The sequence below is a fragment of a genome, unplaced genomic scaffold (genome assembly GCF_019419815.1).
Source record: "Pyrus x bretschneideri cultivar Hongxiangsu unplaced genomic scaffold, Pyrus_bretschneideri_v1 Contig34, whole genome shotgun sequence".
Taxonomy (NCBI): domain Eukaryota; kingdom Viridiplantae; phylum Streptophyta; class Magnoliopsida; order Rosales; family Rosaceae; genus Pyrus; species Pyrus x bretschneideri.
This window is the reverse complement of record NW_025999657.1, coordinates 738772-758388: the sequence shown is the minus strand read 5'-3', so window position 1 is coordinate 758388 and position 19617 is coordinate 738772. Positions and strand designations below refer to the sequence as shown.

At 35.1% G+C, this 19617-nt stretch overlaps 1 protein-coding gene and 1 non-coding gene across 2 annotated transcripts; one reads left to right on the top strand and one right to left on the bottom strand.

Annotated features, from left to right (window-relative positions):
- Positions 1 to 8188: 8188 nt before the first annotated feature.
- On the bottom strand, positions 8189 to 8282 carry LOC125480637. Its single transcript, XR_007260974.1, has one exon. It is a non-coding gene; the product is annotated as a small nucleolar RNA Z107/R87 (small nucleolar RNA).
- A 2929-nt stretch (positions 8283 to 11211) lies between these two features.
- LOC103960445 (ABC transporter B family member 2) lies at positions 11212 to 19035 on the top strand. Its single transcript, XM_009372925.3, has 11 exons — positions 11212 to 11796; positions 12873 to 12927; positions 13043 to 13218; positions 14265 to 14725; positions 14834 to 15374; positions 15607 to 15983; positions 16386 to 16801; positions 16902 to 17143; positions 17224 to 17471; positions 17684 to 18096; positions 18311 to 19035. The coding sequence occupies exons 1-11, from the start codon at positions 11491 to 11493 to the stop codon at positions 18859 to 18861; spliced, it is 3786 nt and encodes a 1261-aa protein (XP_009371200.2). The 5' UTR covers positions 11212 to 11490; the 3' UTR covers positions 18862 to 19035.
- The last annotated feature ends 582 nt before the right edge of the window (positions 19036 to 19617 follow it).

The window sequence follows — 19617 nt, the reverse complement described above, 5'->3', positions numbered from 1 at the left end:
AAAGTAAATAGATTATTCATTGAAATCCCGTTCTGTTATTATGCAATGACTAGTGTGTGAGTAGCGAAATTGTAAAATTTGCTCATATCTTAATGTTGGCCTTCATTACTTGGTGTGTTTCTGAATCTTTCAACCGAGATGTTTTCGCGGGGTGCAGAGCTAACAGAATGTACTAGCTCATTTCCGCATACCAAATGCAGCCTCAGGATGTATGAATCCAATATTATAAATCGTGCAACGATATTATCCAATTTGCGAAGGCATACCAAAGTTTTCAAATGTATATAATTTTCTCGTAGGGGACCAAAATCTAGATTTAACTTAGATTTGCCAGTAAGCATAAATGTCCATCTGCACTTAATTATGTTTGCAACGTATTCAGCTAGTTTTGGTTGGTTGGTTGAACCAAGCCAATCCCATTATTTTGCACAGGTTTGAAGTTTGAACACAGGGTGTCATTTAGACTAAATTGGGCAGTAATTAGTCTGATTTGGTTAGGTAGTTTTTTTGTTTTGTGGAAAATTAAAATTATTCAAAGAACGAAATCTCTAGCACAACTGTTTTCGGTACAATAAAAAAGAGAAGCATTTTTTGCAACAATGAGTAAAGACTTATCCCAAATATATGTATTTTGAATGAAGTGGCCAAAGCTAGTAATGTTATCAATGAAAAAATTTGCCTTCTAAAAAACATGAGATCTAGACATAAAAGAAAGAAAAAAAAAATGGAAAAATTAGTATTTGATCCATAGTTACTAATGTTCATTGACTGAAACTTTATTAGTTTGCAGATTTTGATCTAAGTCCCTAGTATTGATATAATAATGAATTTACATGTCAGTTACATAATTTTTCAAAATAAAAATTAATAATAGATTTAGAATTTTAATACTCACACCTTTATTAAACTCCTAACTAATTTTCAATTCAAAATATTTCCAAAATAAAAAAAAAATTAGAATAAGTTTGTACCCATTAGCTTTTTTAAAAAATGTTTTCAATTTTTTAATCTTATATGTACCCATTTGTGTAATTTTTTCAATTTTTTAATCTTAAAATGTATCATTATTAAATATACCAATTGTAAACACACACACACACACGCCCACACAAACAATAATATATTTATATTTTAATATTTTTAATCTCACAAATTTTGATTTTTTATTTAAAATCTCATTAATATAAACAACTATAATTTTTAATTTTTAATTTAAAAAATATAGTAACATACAAAGAAATAAATTATCACATTAATTTCAGGAACTTCGATAAAAAATTAAAAACCAACAAGATTTCAGTTAAATAGTATTCATACAAGTAATGTGATGTGCTCAATGATAATCTTCAACAGCCTAAACACCCTGCACTTGATTAAAATAAAATCAATATTATTTTATCACTTTACTATTACTATCTTCTTTTAAAAAATTAAATGCTAGTTTGTTAATTTCATGAAAAGCAAGTCCAACTACTTTCTTTCGCTCATTATTATACATTTCTTTTTTGGATAGAATTTAATGAAGGGAGACGATGTATGATATACAGCAGGACAAGCCAAAGAAAAAGAAGGTCATTTGATGAAGTCTCTCAGATACATTATTGTCAACAAAGGGTGAGAACATGACGTTTCATTTCAATAATTCGTTCTCCAACAAAAAATGGAAAATTGTTAAGTTTTTTCATTTACAAGTGAGATGTTTTAGATTTAATTTTTATCAAAGGTGAATTTTAACCACATTATTATTAGCCTATTGTGAGATTTAGCATGTTCTCCCACCCCCTTAATGTAGAAAATATCTAGACCTGGCAATTTCTTACACGACACGTAAACGATATAACGGGTTTCGGGTCAACACGATAACTAATCGGGTCATTATCGGGTCACACGATAATAACCCGTTAATAACGGGTCCTTAACAGGTTTACACGAGAGTGGCACGCGGCTAACTTGTTTCAACACAATAAGAAAAAAGTTATTTTGATGATTTTAATTTTTTAAACTACTAAAAAAAACTTACTATAAAATACAATAGATATAATGAATATGTATATATTGTTTAATAATTATTATTCTATATAAAGTTTAAATTTTAAGTGTTATTTATTTATTTATTTTTATAGTATATTATAGGCAAAGATTGAGATTAAAAATCATAAAACACATTAAAAATAAAAATATCAAGTAATTTAAAAATACCAAACACATTAAAAAAGTTATAATAGTTAATTTACATGTGTGAAAAATATGAAAAAATATACAAACGCTCGTAGTCGCATCCTCTATGCTTTGAGGATGGGTATATGATCATTTGAATTTTTAAAACCATACAAACTCTCATGAATAGTATTTTTAAGGGAGTTCAAAATAAACAAAATTCATAATCATTAATGTATAAGTTTGAATGATGTGAAAGCATAACAAACGTTTATAATTGCATCCTCAATCCTCTAAATTAGTATATATATACACTAAATTTCGAAGGGAGACAATGTATGATATAAAGCAGGACAAGTTATGTTTTACAACTTTCATGAAGGGGTCAACTTCGAAATTTAGTGTATATATATACTAATTTAGTATTATGTTTTACATTTTTTTGGGTCAAATTATGTTTTTCATTTTCATTTTTATTGATTTAAAAAATATTTTTCTTAAGGGGTAACGGGTCGGGTCATATTACCTGATAATATTAACGGGTTGATTTCGGGTCGAGTCATATTACCCGTTTACTTTAACGGGTATTACATGACACGACCCATTAAACTATCGGGTATGACATAAAAACGACACGAACACGAGAAACACGACACGAATACCAGGTCTAGTGTGGTATGTGCAAATTTAAGAAAAAAAAACATTTTTCTTAACGGGTCATAGCGGGTCATAATGGGTCGGGTCACTTTACCTGTTGGGTAAAATGACCCGACCTATTAAGGACCCGTTAAGATAACGGGTGTGACACGACACGACCCGTTAAGATAGCAGGTGTTACACGAAAATGACACGAACACGACAGACACAATCTGTTTGCCAGGCCTAGTTCCATCTCACTCATAATTGTTATGGGCCTTATTCCATTTTGAGTCCCTAAAACCATTCTCTTCCCTCCTATTCTCATCCTCTTCCCCCCCTCCTCTCACACATTACTTTTTATCTTATTGTCTCTACAAAAAAAATCAATATAAGATGTTGACGTGGCTTAACCATGACCGTTCAAATAGGAGGGGAGGTAAGCGAAGGGGAGAGAGATTAGGAGGGGAGAAAATCCTCCTCCCCTAAAACTAGTCCTCAAATGTAGTGTTTTTTATATAGACTCCGGGCAATCCCTTTACTATAGGGATTGGAGCTTCATCCATTGGAAGCCACAAAGTCCCTAAATTTATAGACATACGGTGGTAGAGGGTGGTAAGGACTCTATTTAGGGACTCCACTGGAGATGCTCTAAGACATTGTTTCTTTCGTTCACGTATTGCAAGAATGTATATTCTTCCTCGAATTTTCATTAAGAGGTAAAAGATTAAATTCTTTTAAGAAATAAAGTTTTTGGTCGGAATGAAATATTAATCAAATCAAAAGACCCCTTAACTATATAAAGGATTATAGACCGAATCACACTTTTACCACTAAACTATACCTGCTACAGTCCGATTATTGTATATAAATGAACCCTTGACACAAATCTCAAAATTTAAACTCATTCAATGATAATAATTAGGGTGGTGAGCATTACCATCATTTGAGGATGGTGAGCAAAAATGCACCCTGATTTGAGGTATGCTGCAAGTTTGCTTGCAAGGTTCATGCATTGTCCCTACAAACAAGCATTTTGGTATTGCAAAAAGAGTACTGAGATATGTGGAAGGAACTTTGAACTATACGAAAAGGGGAAGGGAAATGTCCTATTTGGATATTGTGAGTGAATAGTGACCCATATGATGATATAAAGAGTACTTTAGGATATGCCTTTACCTTTGGCAATGAGATGTTCTCTTGGACATCTGTGAAACAAAGCTGTGTTGCTTTGTTCACAGCTGAGGCTAAATACATAAGTGCCTTTGAAGCAACTGCTCAAGCAATTTGGCTTCAATTTTTGTTAAAGGATTTTGGTGAAATGCAAACAAAAGTTACTCCTCTCAAGTGTGACAACACCTCAGTCATTGCAATCACCAAGAATCCAGCCTTCCATTAAAAGACCAAGCGCATTAACAAAATACCATTTCATCAAGGAAGCTTTGAAACAAGGAGTCGTTGACCTACTATATTGTCTAGGTTTCAGACATATTCAAAGCTCTAGCAAAGGAAAAATTCAACTATCGAAGAAACTTGCTCGGAGTAAAAGCAGTGGACAGTTTAAGAGAGAGTGTTACACTATAATCATGTTTACTGATTTTACAGGTGTAATTTTCTTATTGAACAATGGATTTGTGTTAGCTTACAAGCTGGAATTGGACAAATGTATTTAGCTCATAGGCTAGATAAGATGGAGGGTTGAGACTGCATTTGTATTGGTTACTCTCTCTCTTCTAACAATCACATTTTGGATTGTATTGAGCTCATAAGCTCAGCATGACTTTTGTTTGAATCCATGGGAGTTACATCCTCTATATGAATGAAGTTGCAGTGTGGACATTCTCTCCTTCTCACTTGCTCTCATCACTCTAAAATAAGCCTTCATTCCTTGTTAATCTTTTTCGATTGGCACTCCTTATCCATTAGATTTTATAACATCTACGACTATCTCCAAAGGAGAAGTCAAAAATGCCGCATACATATAACAATAACAAATGACGTACTATTTACTCCAATCGAGATGTCAAAGCTGACATGAAAAAAAAGACTAAGCTGGCATGGAAAAAGAGATGTCAAATTTGAAGCTACCTTCAAATATGGTTTGAGCTATTTCCAAAGGCATTCCATTTGCCTTACCTTAAATGCTAGCATATTTAAGTATTATTTTATTATTTTTAAACCAACAACTACCCAACTTTTATTATTAATGAAGCAACAAATTTTGGCATATCAGGCCAGAAAAAAAATATTGATAATATGTGAAATTGCCAAGTCAACCATCACATCGAAATTTGATGTTTTGAATTTGACGTCTCACTTGAAGATAATCTAAAAATTTTGATTAAGAATAATGTGGTGATTTTTAAACATTAAATAACGTGGATGATGACCTAAATTATAACTAAAAAAAACAATAATGTTAAATGAATAAGTAACAACTAATACAAAAACTTTGAAAAAGAAACGAGAAACCGACCTAACGTGAAATCCAAGAAAGTACTGGCCATGAACGCAGAAAGGAGGCAAAGAGAAACTTCCAACGTTGTTTTGTTCTCCCCAAGTTGCGTCGCCCGAGTTGGAACCTGTTAGCCAAAGTCGGACGAGCTCACTTGCTTTTCTTAGTAGACAAGTTTGCTTGAGTAGACCCAACTCACCTAATTACGGCTCCGGATTTATTCGTGGCCCAAGAGTAGTTAATTAAGATTCCCAAAACAGGTGCATGAGTGGCGCTACCAAAAAGGAAATTAAGTTTGAAGTTTTAAAATCGTGAGCGTCAAATTAATATGGGATTGGATAGATTCATAGATGAGCTCCTTGTCAAAGGGTCATGCAACAACACAACAATTTCTCCTCATTTTTCTTGGTGTGCATTTGTCTTTATTTTCTCGTTCAAGATATAACCATACATAATTGTCACACTTTCAATTCGAAGTGTAACTTTTCAATTTAATATGATTTTGATTTCTTCACGCGCACTCTAACTTTAAATTCTTGCACTTTGGATTTCATATTCATTTTCAGTTCCATCCTCACGAATAGTTCGATTGGATTGATGTGATCATGTTAATTTTATCATCTCGAACATTGAGTAATTTTGTATTTCTCACACTTATCGTAGTTTATCTTCCCGCAATTTACTTCCTCGCACTTTGTTTTATCACACTTTGAATTTCCAGCATTTTAGTTACACACTTTTATTTTGTTACATTTTATTTTATCATATTGTAATTTTGGTTTCATCTACTTGATCTAATCAACTCCCAACACTAGTTTGATTGAATTGATGCAATTCACCATCCAAGTACACACCAACCCTACCGCCACATTAACCTTTAAATTCATTCCGCCTCACTTTTAGGAATAACACTTCACCCAAAGTCCTCGCTCACAAGGAATGGAGAATCTACGAACGAGATAGGTGGCTTCCTTGGTCCACAAATTGCATTGTAAGAAGTCGTATCAAAGAGCAATCCAAATCACCAACTTCTCTTTACTCCCTTGGCCTTAAGCCGCGAGTTGGAGCACCTTCAACCAATCAGAATCATCAAGAGATCTCAAAACCTCCGCTCGATTACCAAGTGGCTGAGACGAATTTGTGACTAACAAAGGCCTTCATAACATGTTGCCTTAATTTTGATACAAAATTACGAAGCACACACAAAACATATCAAGCTATTAGTAATTATTCCAACGCTTTCACTTCATACAGTATAGGTGTCATAGAACTAGTTTTGAAGTGCTTTTAAAATGATTGAAAACGCTTTTAGAGAAAATATTTTTGGGTTCCACATGATTCACTTGCATTTTTACCAATGATTGGTTCTAAAAACGTTTTCACCAAAACCCGTTTTCAGTCATTTTAAAATCACTTATAAATGAGCCCATATTTGCTAGTGCCACTACAGCACAACCTACTACTAGATAAATGCCAAAAACAATGCAAAGGTAAGGAAAGAAATCAACAAAATAACAGAACGTGAATGTATAAAACTACATCAATTTTTAGATTTGCTCAATGTAAATTCCTTATCTATGGTCCTAACGTCCTTATTTTGAGGACTTGTGAGGACCTCTTTCAGCTGAATTATTAGATTAATTTAAGGGTATCTAAGCTTAATAGCTTAAATCCTTTCCGTTACACCTAAACAAAATATTATCCGGGAATTGATTGAAGAAGAATAATTTCTTGCTTTTCTTGATTAATTCCCATGATTGAAGAAGAATGTTAATTACAAAGCACCATAAAAAAGATTGGGATTGCTAGGTTTTAAAAATTGGTTTTTCTCTTCTTTGTCGCGAAACCCTATTGAGCTGGGAAACGTCCGTATAATTCCCATGATTTCCTAATTCAAAAGCAAAGTAGATGTGAATCTGAATCCAATAAACTGCGAAGGAAAAAAACAAAAAACATGGACCATAGATCTAATATTTGGGGAAGACAGAGAGATAGAAAATCTTGGGAATCAAGCAAAGCAAGAACCCATCCCTCTTCAATCAATTCCCGGATAATATTGTGTTTAGATGTAACGGGAAGGATTTAAGCTAATAAGTCTAGCTACCCTTGAATTAATCTAAGGGTACAGATGAAAGAGGTCTTCACGGGTGCTCAAAATGAAGACATTAGGAAAGGAGAGCTCTGACTTGGTGAATATGGGATGGGAGCTTTTAGTTTAGGTACTAGTTGAAAAATCAACTAATTTACTAGTTAATACAATAATAATATCCAACCCTACCATTATAAGGCCATAGCCATTAACTTTCCCCATGAATTGTGACTAACATGTATACGTAAGATTTTTTTTTAGAAGAAAAAAAAATTCATTGTGTTAACCGCTTAGGTCGTAGGTCTAGTTCCCAGATTTTGGACTATGCCCAAAACCCGCGGCCTACACTTTAAGTTCTAAGCTCCTCCCAAAGACATTCTAAAACTCTTAACTCAAAATGACCAACCCCAAACCTTGACAAACCTTCTAAAACCCTCAAAGTCAACCCCGGGCTCTAAGGGACCTTACGAAATTCTAAAACAAATAAGCTTGAGGACGAGATGGTAATTTCCCATGTCTTTTATTTAGTCATAGGCTCACTTGTAATAAAATTTGTGGCTTATCCTAAAATATTTAATTAGACTTCTATTTTTCCTTGAATATGCTAATTTTTTCTTAAGGCTTATTCTATTAACACCCCACATATTGTTGATTAAACCTCACATACTTAATACACCCCATATTTTCTTTTTCAATTAAAAATTATCTTAATACACCCCACATACTTTCTCATAATACCCTTACACCCCACATTCTCATAAACCTAATATATTCCACATACACCCCACATTTTCGATACACCCCACATTCTTCCAATCTTATAATACTCATTTTCAATTTTAATAAATTAAATTGACTTATGATTAAAACCCTAAGATTCTCTAAAAAGAGAAGCCTACAATCCGGTCTGTTGAGCTTGAATTTCATTGGGTCATCACAGCCAATCTCCTTTTCTCTATCTCTTAAGCCTTTTGCTAACAAAAAAGGATCTCTGCTAAAAAATGGCAACTGGGAGGAACCTAACAGAGCAAAAGTAAACCCCAGAAGATGAATAAGAACGGAAATTGTGTTGCTAGTTGGCCTCCTATGAAATTGGGTAGTATGGAAAGCAAAAGGAGGCTTAAATAATTACCGATATCGTTGAATAATTAAAACAATGACAAATATGAAATTTTACCTCATGTGAAGCTTCCAAAATATTGATATCGTGTTCCATTCGTTAAATTTTTTTCTCAATCAACGTATTTATAGTTTCAATAGTTAAAATTTTATTCAACAATGGAGTGCAGGGGTGAGAGGGGTTTTGATAGTTGAAGAAGATAAATAATACATTAAAAGTAATTTGGGGTGTGTTTAAAAATTTCTTATTTTCTTTGAACCTCATAAGGTTGAAATTGTCATTGCATAGTAACTTACATAAGTCACTTAATATTAAATTTTAATATGGGGTGCATTCAATATTATGTGGGGTGCTAATAAAAAAAGTCTTTTCTTAACCTATGTCCAACTTGGTATTTAATATGAGTTTACTAGTGAATATTGTAGGTAAATAATGGAGAACGGAATTTATGATATTTTAGATGCAGGAAAGTTAAAAGAAGAAAGAGTCTTTTAATTAAGAAAATGATTGGAGAATTGGTAATTCATGGGTTAAAAGGTTATTGATTGCTTCATATCCCTAAAGTGAATGTTTTGGACTTTTTAAATTGTTCAGATTAACGCTACTTTCATTTGGTGTGTCAGCTTTAGACCTATAATATATGGATTCGAAGGAAACGACAAGATTTGTAAAAATCATTGTTTGACAATGAGCCCAGTCGAAATTTGAGCGAATTGTATCTTCTAATGTGTTTAATTCGGATTTTAATATTTTAGGATTTTTTTTATGTTTTATTATTTGTTTAATATATTTCCTATTTGGACTTAGGGTTTGTTAAGAATATTTAAACACATTTAGGGTTGTATTTTATCATCTTATCATATTATTAATCAAACTCGAGAACTTTTCTCAATTTTTTGATGTTTTAGGATTCTATCCAAGAGTGACCATTCTTTATCCCTTTTATCTATATATAACTTCCGCTATATCAGCTTCATCACTCAAAAATAAATTGTGAGTAACTAGCTTCATTGGACTAAGCAGTATTTCCTTTCCTAATACTAGCATTTGCCTACACACTTTGTGTGTATGAAAACATTTTTTTAGAAAATGAGAAGGAAGGGGAGAGAGAGAGAGAGAGAGAGAGAGAGCATGGGGGAATGGGAGGTTTTTGTTTTTGGTTTTTTTTTTTTTTGAATATTGGAGGTATTTTCACATCACCGGTAGGTGAGGCTTCAATAAAAAAAAAGTAAAATTTGGACCTGTGAAATTACATTATTGCCCATCAATTTTTTTTTTCTGTGATAGAAGACTAATTTATCTTTTCACCCTCTTTTGGTTCACAAAGAGGGTTTCATTAATTAGTAGAGATAAAATAAATTCCAAGTTTAAATCTCTCACCTCTTCCTAATTAAAAAACATGATAGTTGATCTTGAATTGTAGGTTTAAATTAAGTGTCTGGGAAATAATTGACGAGAAGATATGTTACCTATCATTTTATGCTATAGGTGTTTTAACCGTTATATTTGATTTCTGTTTATATTTTTTATTTTCAATCTCAGTCACTCATTCTCGTATAATTCAATGCTATATGTAGTATTAAAAAAAGGAAAAAAAAGAATGCTATATGTAGTATTGAAGAAATTTCTAATACAATTTATATATAAACCATATAAAAGAACTCACATTATATACAAACTTTATAATTAGGATTTGATCAAGATGAGTAGTACCTATCAACCAATAACTACAACTTTAGCGGTTGAGAAGAAGAGAAGCATTATGTACCTTGGCGCCGCCCCTTAATTTAATACGTGCAGTTCAATGTGGGTCAAAAGATGGATGTTATATGTGACAATGCAAAAGTATGGGAGAGAAGATAATTTACCAATATACTCCACAGTCCACGGCGTATATCATATATGATACACACTTGCTCACCTCGCTAGCTAGCTTCTCCAATCGAAAAACTTCATGTTTTTGGTAATTACCAACAGTTGGTGCTATCTTGGGAATGGATCACGCAAGGACGTCTTACATGGGAATTGGTCACTGTTCATGACGTTTCTGTCCAATAATAGATTGTCATATCATGTGTAAGTTTTTCTTTCTATGATAATTCATTATTAGATAAGGATGTTATGATAGCAGTAAACTCGTTTCATATAAGTTGCTATCTTCAAGCGGTCCCCCAACTTCCCCGAAGCCTTCTTACATAGAACATGAACCATTGGACCATATAACATGTTATATATGCACATCCAGCCACCTCATCGACATTAAATTTTCAGTGAGAGAGAAGTTAATGCACGGCAAAATCTCAGAAGGCAATCTCCAATATATCCCTTAAGAGGCATAGTAATCAAGGTTTTTGACGCAAAAAGAAAGATAAAAACAAAAGGAAAGAGAGAGTGGTTGAGTCTCTCTAGTCTCATGCCATGTCTCTCTTTGCCAAGGGAGATGATCAATCGTCACACACGAGCGGTTGCGTTTGAGTTGATCTGACTGTTCATGCATTTGAACTCCTCAAACAGAAACAATAAGAACCCGCTTGCATGCACGACTGATTCTAGCATTACTCACACGGCCAGTCATAAGTAATGATAAGTAGCCTCTCAAGAGCGCAGTTATGATGGTTAGAGGAGAAAGGTGCGTAAAAACCCCAACCGTCTGTCACTGAGACATCACTTACACGATACTTCCATAACCTAAGTCAACCACCCATGCTGCTGCTTATGAATAGCTCTCTTAATTAGTGACACCATCATACTTTTTCTTCCTTTTTTTTTTCTTTCTTTTTTTTTCGAAAAAGAAATAGAAATTAAGTTTATTTTTTGTTTGTTGTATAGTTGAGCAGTAGTGAGTGACCCCATTAATTAAACACCTGCGGTCCAGCCATCCATATAACTGTAAATTTGAGGCACACATTGTTCACAACAACCGACCCCCTTTCTTGCTAGCTACTTGTTCCATCTTCTTTCTTTCTTGTGTTTGTTTATCATCCTCCCTTGACACTTTGACACCGATCGATCGAGTTGAAGGCAGCTGCAACAATGACACAGCCGGACACGTTTACTGGCGGCGGTAGCGGCAACGGCAGCGGTACCAATTATAGCGACGCGAAGAAGACAAAGAAAGAAGAAGAAGAAGGTAAAGGAAAGCAGCAGCGGAAGGTTCCGTTGTTGAAGCTCTTCTCGTTCGCCGATTCGTATGACTACTTGCTAATGGCAGTTGGATCCGTCGGGGCGTGCGTTCATGGAGCTTCAGTTCCTGTCTTCTTTATCTTCTTTGGCAAGTTGATCAATATTATTGGCATGGCTTATCTTTTTCCCAAAGAAGCTTCTTCCAAAGTTGCTAAGGTAATTAGCACTATTACTTTATATTTTATAAGTTGCAGGTAATTAACACTATTACTTATTTTATTTATTTTGTATTATGTATATGCAAATTTTAGTATTGATTTAATTAATTATACGAAACTAGGTACGAATAAAATCTACCAACTTGTAGATTTTTGTGTCAAAATTTTTTGGAAATCAAGGATCTATACAGAAAGGGGGTGAAATAAAAATTTCACCTTATATCGGCGAAATATAAGAAAATCAATAAACATCGAAAAAATATTTACCGATTTACTACAATAATTTTTCGGAAGCCATTGCAGATTTCGATTTTTGACCAAATTTGAATGAATTGATAGCCCGCTCCATTGCAAATTTCCAAAATTACAATTGAAGGCAACCGATATCAATATTTCCATATATTTTTATATATTAATATTTTGAACACCGGTATGAATGGCTAAAATACAACACTGGCTATTCAAGCACTACTTTTTTTTTTCTTAATTCAGAGAGCCTAGCTATATTTGGGACGAGGATCCTCTTCGGATCCTCTCTGTGGGAATCTGGAGATCTATCAATCGTGTCCATTCATCATACATTGTGCGGTCTGTTTTTGTTAAGTATTATTTATATTCAATTTTAAATTCAAAATTCAAAATGATTTCTAACTGCATGATGTATAATAAATGGATTTGATTGATTGATCATCCAGATCACCACGAAAAGAATCCGGAGAGGATCCTATTCCCTCTATTTGGGTTTCTATTGTACTTAACTTAGATCCACATGGACTCTGCACCCTATTCTTATGAGAAACCAAACATATGTATGATTATTTTTCTTAAAAACTGGAAAACTAAAAAATTGAAAGTTAATTTTATGAGTTTTTTAAAATTTGACTTTTTATTTTTATTTTATCAAAAATAAATTGGAAACTAAAAGTAGTTTTTAAGTTTTAGTTTTCAGTTTTCACTAAAAATAAAAAAATAAAAAATGAAATGATTGTTAAATGGCCTTTTAATTTTCAGATTGATCTGACCTTAATTAGTTTATGTATTTTGGAACTTATTAATCTTATATTGTTGTTGCAGTACTCGTTGGATTTTGTATATCTGAGTGTGGCTATATTGTTTTCTTCATGGACGGGTACGTACCTAAATATATATATATATATGGTTATATTAATTTTGATCTTTCTTTTTGAATTTTGAATTTTTTAATATTCGGATTCTAATCCAATGAATTAATTAAATAAATACAGAGGTGGCTTGCTGGATGCACACTGGGGAAAGACAAGCGGCAAAAATGAGGATGGCATATTTGAGGGCGATGCTGAATCAAGACATAAGTCTCTTTGACACTGAAGCTTCCACAGGAGAGGTCATCTCGGCCATCACAAGTGACATAATTGTTGTTCAAGATGCACTTTCTGAGAAGGTACGTGCAGTAATTCTATTAATTAATTGGATTCTACCAAACTAATTACTTAATTAATTATCATAATTATAACTATTACCCCAGATAAAAGAAAAAGAAAAGGTTAATTAATTAATGAAACAAGTGAAATTTGATGAGGGTCAAAATAGTTGTTGTCTGGGAATTTGATGGGAGTCGGAGACGGTGCAGGAGTAAATGCAAAAGGCTATCAGCATTTAAAAGTCGGTTGAGGTGGTTGAATGGGTTTATTAATGGAAATAGTTGAGAAGAAAAGTATTTTGGCCATCGAAAACATATTAATTAATTAAGAGAATTGTTATTGACACTTTAAAAATCTTATTTTGCATTCTAAACTTTCTATAATTAGAAAGAAAAATACATTGTGAGGAGTGTAGAATAAGATTTTGAAAATATTAATAACAATTCCTTTAATTAATTATCAGATTGGTTATTAATTAAATGATTGTTATTAGCACTTCAAAAATATAATTCTACCCACCTCTGTATTTTTCTTTCTAATTATAAAAAGTTTGGAGTGCCAAATGAGATTTTTAAAGTGTTAATAACAATTTTTTTTTTTAATGGAAGATGTAAAATGTTTTTTGAATGGACATTTTATATACTTAGGCGGTTGGCTCCTCTTTTTATGGTAGTGCTATCTACACACAAATTTTACATTTTACACACCGCTCTCAATTTTTAACCGTTGGATCGAAAGAATTGACAAGATCAATGACAAAAAATTAACAAGGTTGAGTGAGAGGTAAAAATGAATGTGTGATAGCACTTCCCCTATTTTTAAAGTAAACGTGATTTTTTTTGTTTTTTAACAAATGATATTATCTACACTAACGAGAATGAGATAGGCAGTAGAACTCACATTTACATTTCAAGAAATGTAAATGTGATGTTAATATAGTTTTTACATATCAAATTTGTTCTTACTATCATAATTTTTTTAGCTACTAAATACAAAATACGAGTAGAGTAAGATGCACGTTGTGAATGAATGATGAATGGGTGATGGATTATGGACGATGATGCAGGTAGGGAACTTCTTGCACTACGTAAGCCGGTTTCTTGCAGGTTTCATAATTGGGTTTGTTAGGGTATGGCAAATCAGTCTGGTCACACTCTCCATTGTTCCATTAATTGCCCTTGCTGGTGGCGTCTATGCCTACGTCACAATTGGCCTCATTGCTAGGGTTCGCAAATCCTACGTCAAGGCCGGTGAAATTGCCGAGGAGGTGATCGGAAATGTGAGGACGGTGCAAGCATTTGCCGCAGAAGACAAGGCGGTAAGAGAGTATAAGGCAGCACTCTTGAAAACGTACCAGTACGGGAAAAAAGCAGGACTGGCCAAGGGTCTTGGCCTTGGCTCCATGCACTGCTCCCTTTTCCTTTCGTGGTCTTTGCTTGTTTGGTTCACTAGCATTGTTGTTCACAAGGGTATCGCCAATGGCGGCGAATCCTTCACCACCATGCTTAACGTTGTTATTGCTGGCCTGTAAGTGGTTCAATAATCTTAAATGGTGTTGCATTGTCTTTGTTTTATACCTAATTCAATCTGTATGCATTCGTTCGTATTTATAGTATTTGTTGTTTTAATTTGAAGGTCACTAGGGCAGGCAGCACCAGACATCACTGCATTCATTCGAGCCAAGGCAGCCGCGTATACCATATTTGAAATGATAGAGAGGAACACGATGAGCCAATCTAGCAGCAATAATGGCCACAAACTGAACAAAATTGAGGGTCACATACAATTTAAGGACGTATGTTTTAGTTACCCGTCTCGTTCTGATGTTAGCATCTTCGACAAGCTCAATCTTGATATCCCTGCCGGAAAGATTGTAGCCCTTGTGGGAGGCAGTGGATCGGGAAAGAGTACAGCTATATCTTTGATCGAACGCTTCTACGAGCCACTTGCTGGCCAGATATTATTAGATGGACATAATATCAAGGAGCTTGACATCAAATGGCTTAGGCAGCAAATTGGGCTGGTCAACCAGGAGCCTGCCCTTTTTGCAACAAGCATTAAGGAAAATATTCTCTATGGAAAATATGATGCTACATTCGATGAGATCACACGTGCAGCTAAACTTTCAGAAGCTCTCTCTTTCGTAAATAATCTCCCAGAGAGATTTGAAACTCAGGTATGGATATGCTAGCTTTTCATTGTGACCTTGAATTATCAGAATGTCTCGTATAGTGCATCTATCATTTTTCGAGGAAACAAATAGCTTGTGGAAATAAATATAAGGTGATATACAATGGCCTTTTACACACAACTCTAAGTTTCGAAGAGAATGCTCCATGCTCACCTTAGAGAAATATTCTCTTTTTTTCCCTTTTCATGCATTGACGTTCAGAGTTCTTTTCCTACAGGTTGGTGAGAGAGGAATACAACTTTCAGGAGGACAAAAGCAAAGGATTGCAATAGCACGTGCAATAGTGAAGAATCCATCAGTTCTCCTATTGGATGAAGCAACAAGCGCACTGGACGCAGAGTCTGAGAAGAGTGTGCAGGAGGCACTTGATCGTGCCATGGTGGGACGAACAACAGTAGTGGTGGCCCATCGTCTTTCTACGGTTAGGCATGCAGATGTAATTGCTGTTGTTCAAGAGGGTAAGATAGTGGAAACCGGGAGCCATGAGGAGCTCATTTCTAATCCAAACGGTGTCTATGCAGCACTAGTTCAACTACAAGAGACAGCTTCTTTGCAACGCCACCCCTCAATTGGTAACTCGGGAAGGCCACTAAGGTACTTGTTTGAAACTGTTACATCTTGGAACCTTTATATGAATCATTCTGATGCCTAGATCAACTTCAACAATTAGAATCGAGGTAGACCAATTTCTGCAAAGTATTACAATGAGTTTGGTAGAGGATAATAATCAAAGAGATCTTTTTTCTTTGAAATATTATTTTCTCCTTGCAAACACGGGTTGGGATAATCAGAAACCTTGCAATATGTGTTTAGCTTGTGAATTTGGCTCTAGTCATTAAGAAACATACAGAATATGGATGCAATTAGTCACTAGTTGCATATTAATTCCGTAGTGACATACTCTCTGCCAGACTTTAAGCATACTACTATGATCCATTTGATTTGTTAACTGGGAATGACATTCATGTTTTAATAATATCTGGTTAACTTTTCCAGTGTGAGGTATTCACGAGAATTATCCCACACTACAACAAGTTTCGGAGCCAGCTTCCGTTCTGATAAAGAATCTGTTGGCCGTACTGGTGCTGATGTAATGGAGACTGTAAAGTCAAAACATGTTTCAGCAGGGACACTGTATTCCATGGTTGGTCCAGACTGGTATTATGGCGTGATAGGAACCTTTGGTGGCCTTATTGCTGGAGCTCAGATGCCTCTTTTTGCTCTCGGGGTCTCTCAGGCTCTTGTTTCATTTTACATGGACTGGGAGACAACAAAACATGAGGTTAAAAAAATCTCTTTACTCTTCTGCGGGGCTGCATTTTTAACTGTCATTGTTCATGCCATAGAGCATCTTTGTTTTGGGATTATGGGAGAGCGACTCACTCTTCGTGTTAGAGAAAAGATGTTTTCCGGTATGTCACACCACATACTGTCTTTATCAAGTTTATGCTGATTATATCTTCATTTTACGATACTGATCGCTCATCTTCAATTTTTTATATTTGGTTGCAGCCATATTGAGGAATGAGATCGGATGGTTTGATGATACAAACAACACTAGTTCTATGCTTTCATCACGTCTAGAAAGTGATGCAACTTTGTTAAGAACTATTGTTGTTGATCGGACAACAATTCTTATACAGAATTTGGGTTTGGTTGTTGCCTCATTCGTCATCGCCTTCATCTTGAACTGGAGAATTACACTCGTGGTCATAGCCACATATCCCTTGATCATTAGTGGTCACATCAGCGAGGTTCAGTTTCAGTACTATACTTAAAAGAGAAGGAATATTTGTTATTTACAGAATGCCAACAGTTTTTACATTTGTTTCAGAAACTTTTCTTTCAAGGCTACGGTGGAAACTTGAGCAAAGCATATCTAAAAGCTAACATGCTAGCCGGGGAAGCTGTGAGTAACATCCGCACTGTTGCTGCATTTTGTTCTGAGGAGAAGATCATCGACCTTTATGCTCGTGAGCTTGTGGATCCTTCTAGACGTTCATTTACTCGCGGTCAGATTGCTGGCATATTCTACGGTGTATCCCAGTTCTTCATATTCTCATCCTACGGCCTGGCCTTGTGGTATGTAGGTTTAATTACCTCTTTCCTTAGTATAGACGATGTAGGTTGGATAAACGACAATTTTATTCTATCCGGTGACTGACATGATGACCTCTTAAGTTATAATGTGTCAACATGAAAAGTAATGCTAAACAAAACTAATCACGGTTGTAATTTTCCGGTGACCTTAATTAGCTTCTAGATTTGATTGATAATATATGCATTCCTCTCAGGTATGGTTCTGTTTTAATGGGAAAGGAGCTCGCAAGCTTTAAATCTGTCATGAAATCTTTCATGGTTTTGATTGTGACGGCATTAGCTATGGGTGAGACTTTAGCACTTGCCCCAGACCTCTTGAAAGGGAACCAAATGGTGTCATCAGTCTTTGAAGTATTGGATCGTAGAACTGAAGTCCTGGGAGACGTAGGAGAGGAGCTTATGAAAGTTGAAGGTACAATAGAGCTAAGGAGTGTTCACTTTGGCTACCCTTCAAGACCAGACGTATCCATTTTCAAGGACTTCAATTTGGAAGTGCGCTCGGGCAAAAGTATGGCACTAGTGGGGCAAAGTGGATCTGGAAAAAGCTCTGTGCTTTCTCTAATACTCCGATTTTACGATCCAACCTCTGGGAAAGTCATGATTGATGGTAAGTAAGCTTATGCGTAAAACTTTGTTCTTTTGCGCTAAAACATAGAACGAGGGAAACTATTGCTTGATCTATGCGAAGTTCGAAAAGCAAGACCTCCAATATAGTGTCATTGGATTCACATATTTTAGCCTCGTCAAAACAAATTTCTGAAACAATTTCTTGATCAGTAAAAGTTTGAACAACTTAATCAATCGCTCTTGGACCACTGCAGGGAAAGATATCAAGAAACTCAATATCAAGTCTCTTCGTAAACATATTGGCTTGGTTCAACAAGAACCAGCTCTCTTTGCCACATCAATTTATGAAAACATCCTCTATGGAAAAGATGGAGCTTCTGAAGCAGAAGTTATTGAAGCAGCTAAGCTTGCTAATGCGCACAGTTTCATCAGTGCCCTTCCTGAGGGATACTTAACCAAAGTCGGAGAGCGAGGGGTGCAACTATCTGGTGGTCAAAGGCAAAGGGTGGCCATTGCCCGTGCTGTTCTAAAGAACCCAGAAATCTTGTTATTAGATGAAGCTACCAGTGCTCTAGATGTGGAGTCGGAGCGCGTGGTGCAACAAGCTCTTGACAGATTGATGAAGAACCGTACAACGGTATTGGTGGCACATAGGCTTTCGACAATAAAAAACGCAGATGAAATCTCAGTTATACAAGACGGGAAGATTGTTGAGCAAGGAAGTCATTCGACACTTAGAGAGAACAGAAATGGACCATATTTCAAGTTAATAAACATTCAGCAACAGCAGCAACGACAACAGTAGCAAAATTCGGAACAGAATACTCATCCTCACTGTGCCTTTGTAATTCTTTCAATTTTCTTGTTATTTCTTTTTCTTTTTAACCATATATGAATATCATATAGAATTGTCAAATGGAGATATTGCATTTGTCTGAGAATAATGATAATATACACATTGGGGCGTTGCTGTACAAAATGAGTTGGTTTTTCTTATTGCTTCCAGACAAATGAAGTTGACAGATAACTCCCCACAAACTACTCTCTCTGACAGGTATAATAATCAACTTCTAAATGCTTCCTTCTTGATTGAAAAACTGAGATCCTCAATCGGGATTCTCCTCCAACAGTAAGTATGGAGTCCAAACTTGTGTTTTATTTTCTTAAATAAAACTGATGAGTTTAATTCATGATATAAAGTTGTTGGATTTTTGTAGCGGGCTAGTTCCACTCTAACGACACTGATATTGTTCCCAACTTAACCACCTGTCCAATCCACACCACCTGCCCAATCCGTCAGGTGTGGGGTTTTACCACCCAACTTAACCACCTGTCCAATCCACACCACCTACCCAATCCGTCAGGTGTGGGGTTTTACCACATAAAGCCTCGGTATTAGTTAGAGTAGGATAATACAATTTAAACCCCTTGGTTTCTTTTCACTCCACCAATGTGGGAGACCTTAACACTCCCCTCACATGTAATCCCATTTAGTGGTTCACACATGGAGATTCACATCAATAATTGAAACTCAGAGGTCGACTCACGTTGGGCCCACTTG

Excerpts from the sequence above, each read along its gene's own strand:
- LOC103960445 (XM_009372925.3), top strand. The coding sequence starts at position 11,491 with ATGACACAGCCGGACACGTTTACTGGCGGCGGTAGCGGCAACGGCAGC. Across the intron at positions 14,726-14,833 it reads AACGTTGTTATTGCTGGCCT|GTCACTAGGGCAGGCAGCAC; the intron begins GTAAGTGGTTCA and ends TTTAATTTGAAG. Across the intron at positions 18,097-18,310 it reads TGGGAAAGTCATGATTGATG|GGAAAGATATCAAGAAACTC; the intron begins GTAAGTAAGCTT and ends GGACCACTGCAG.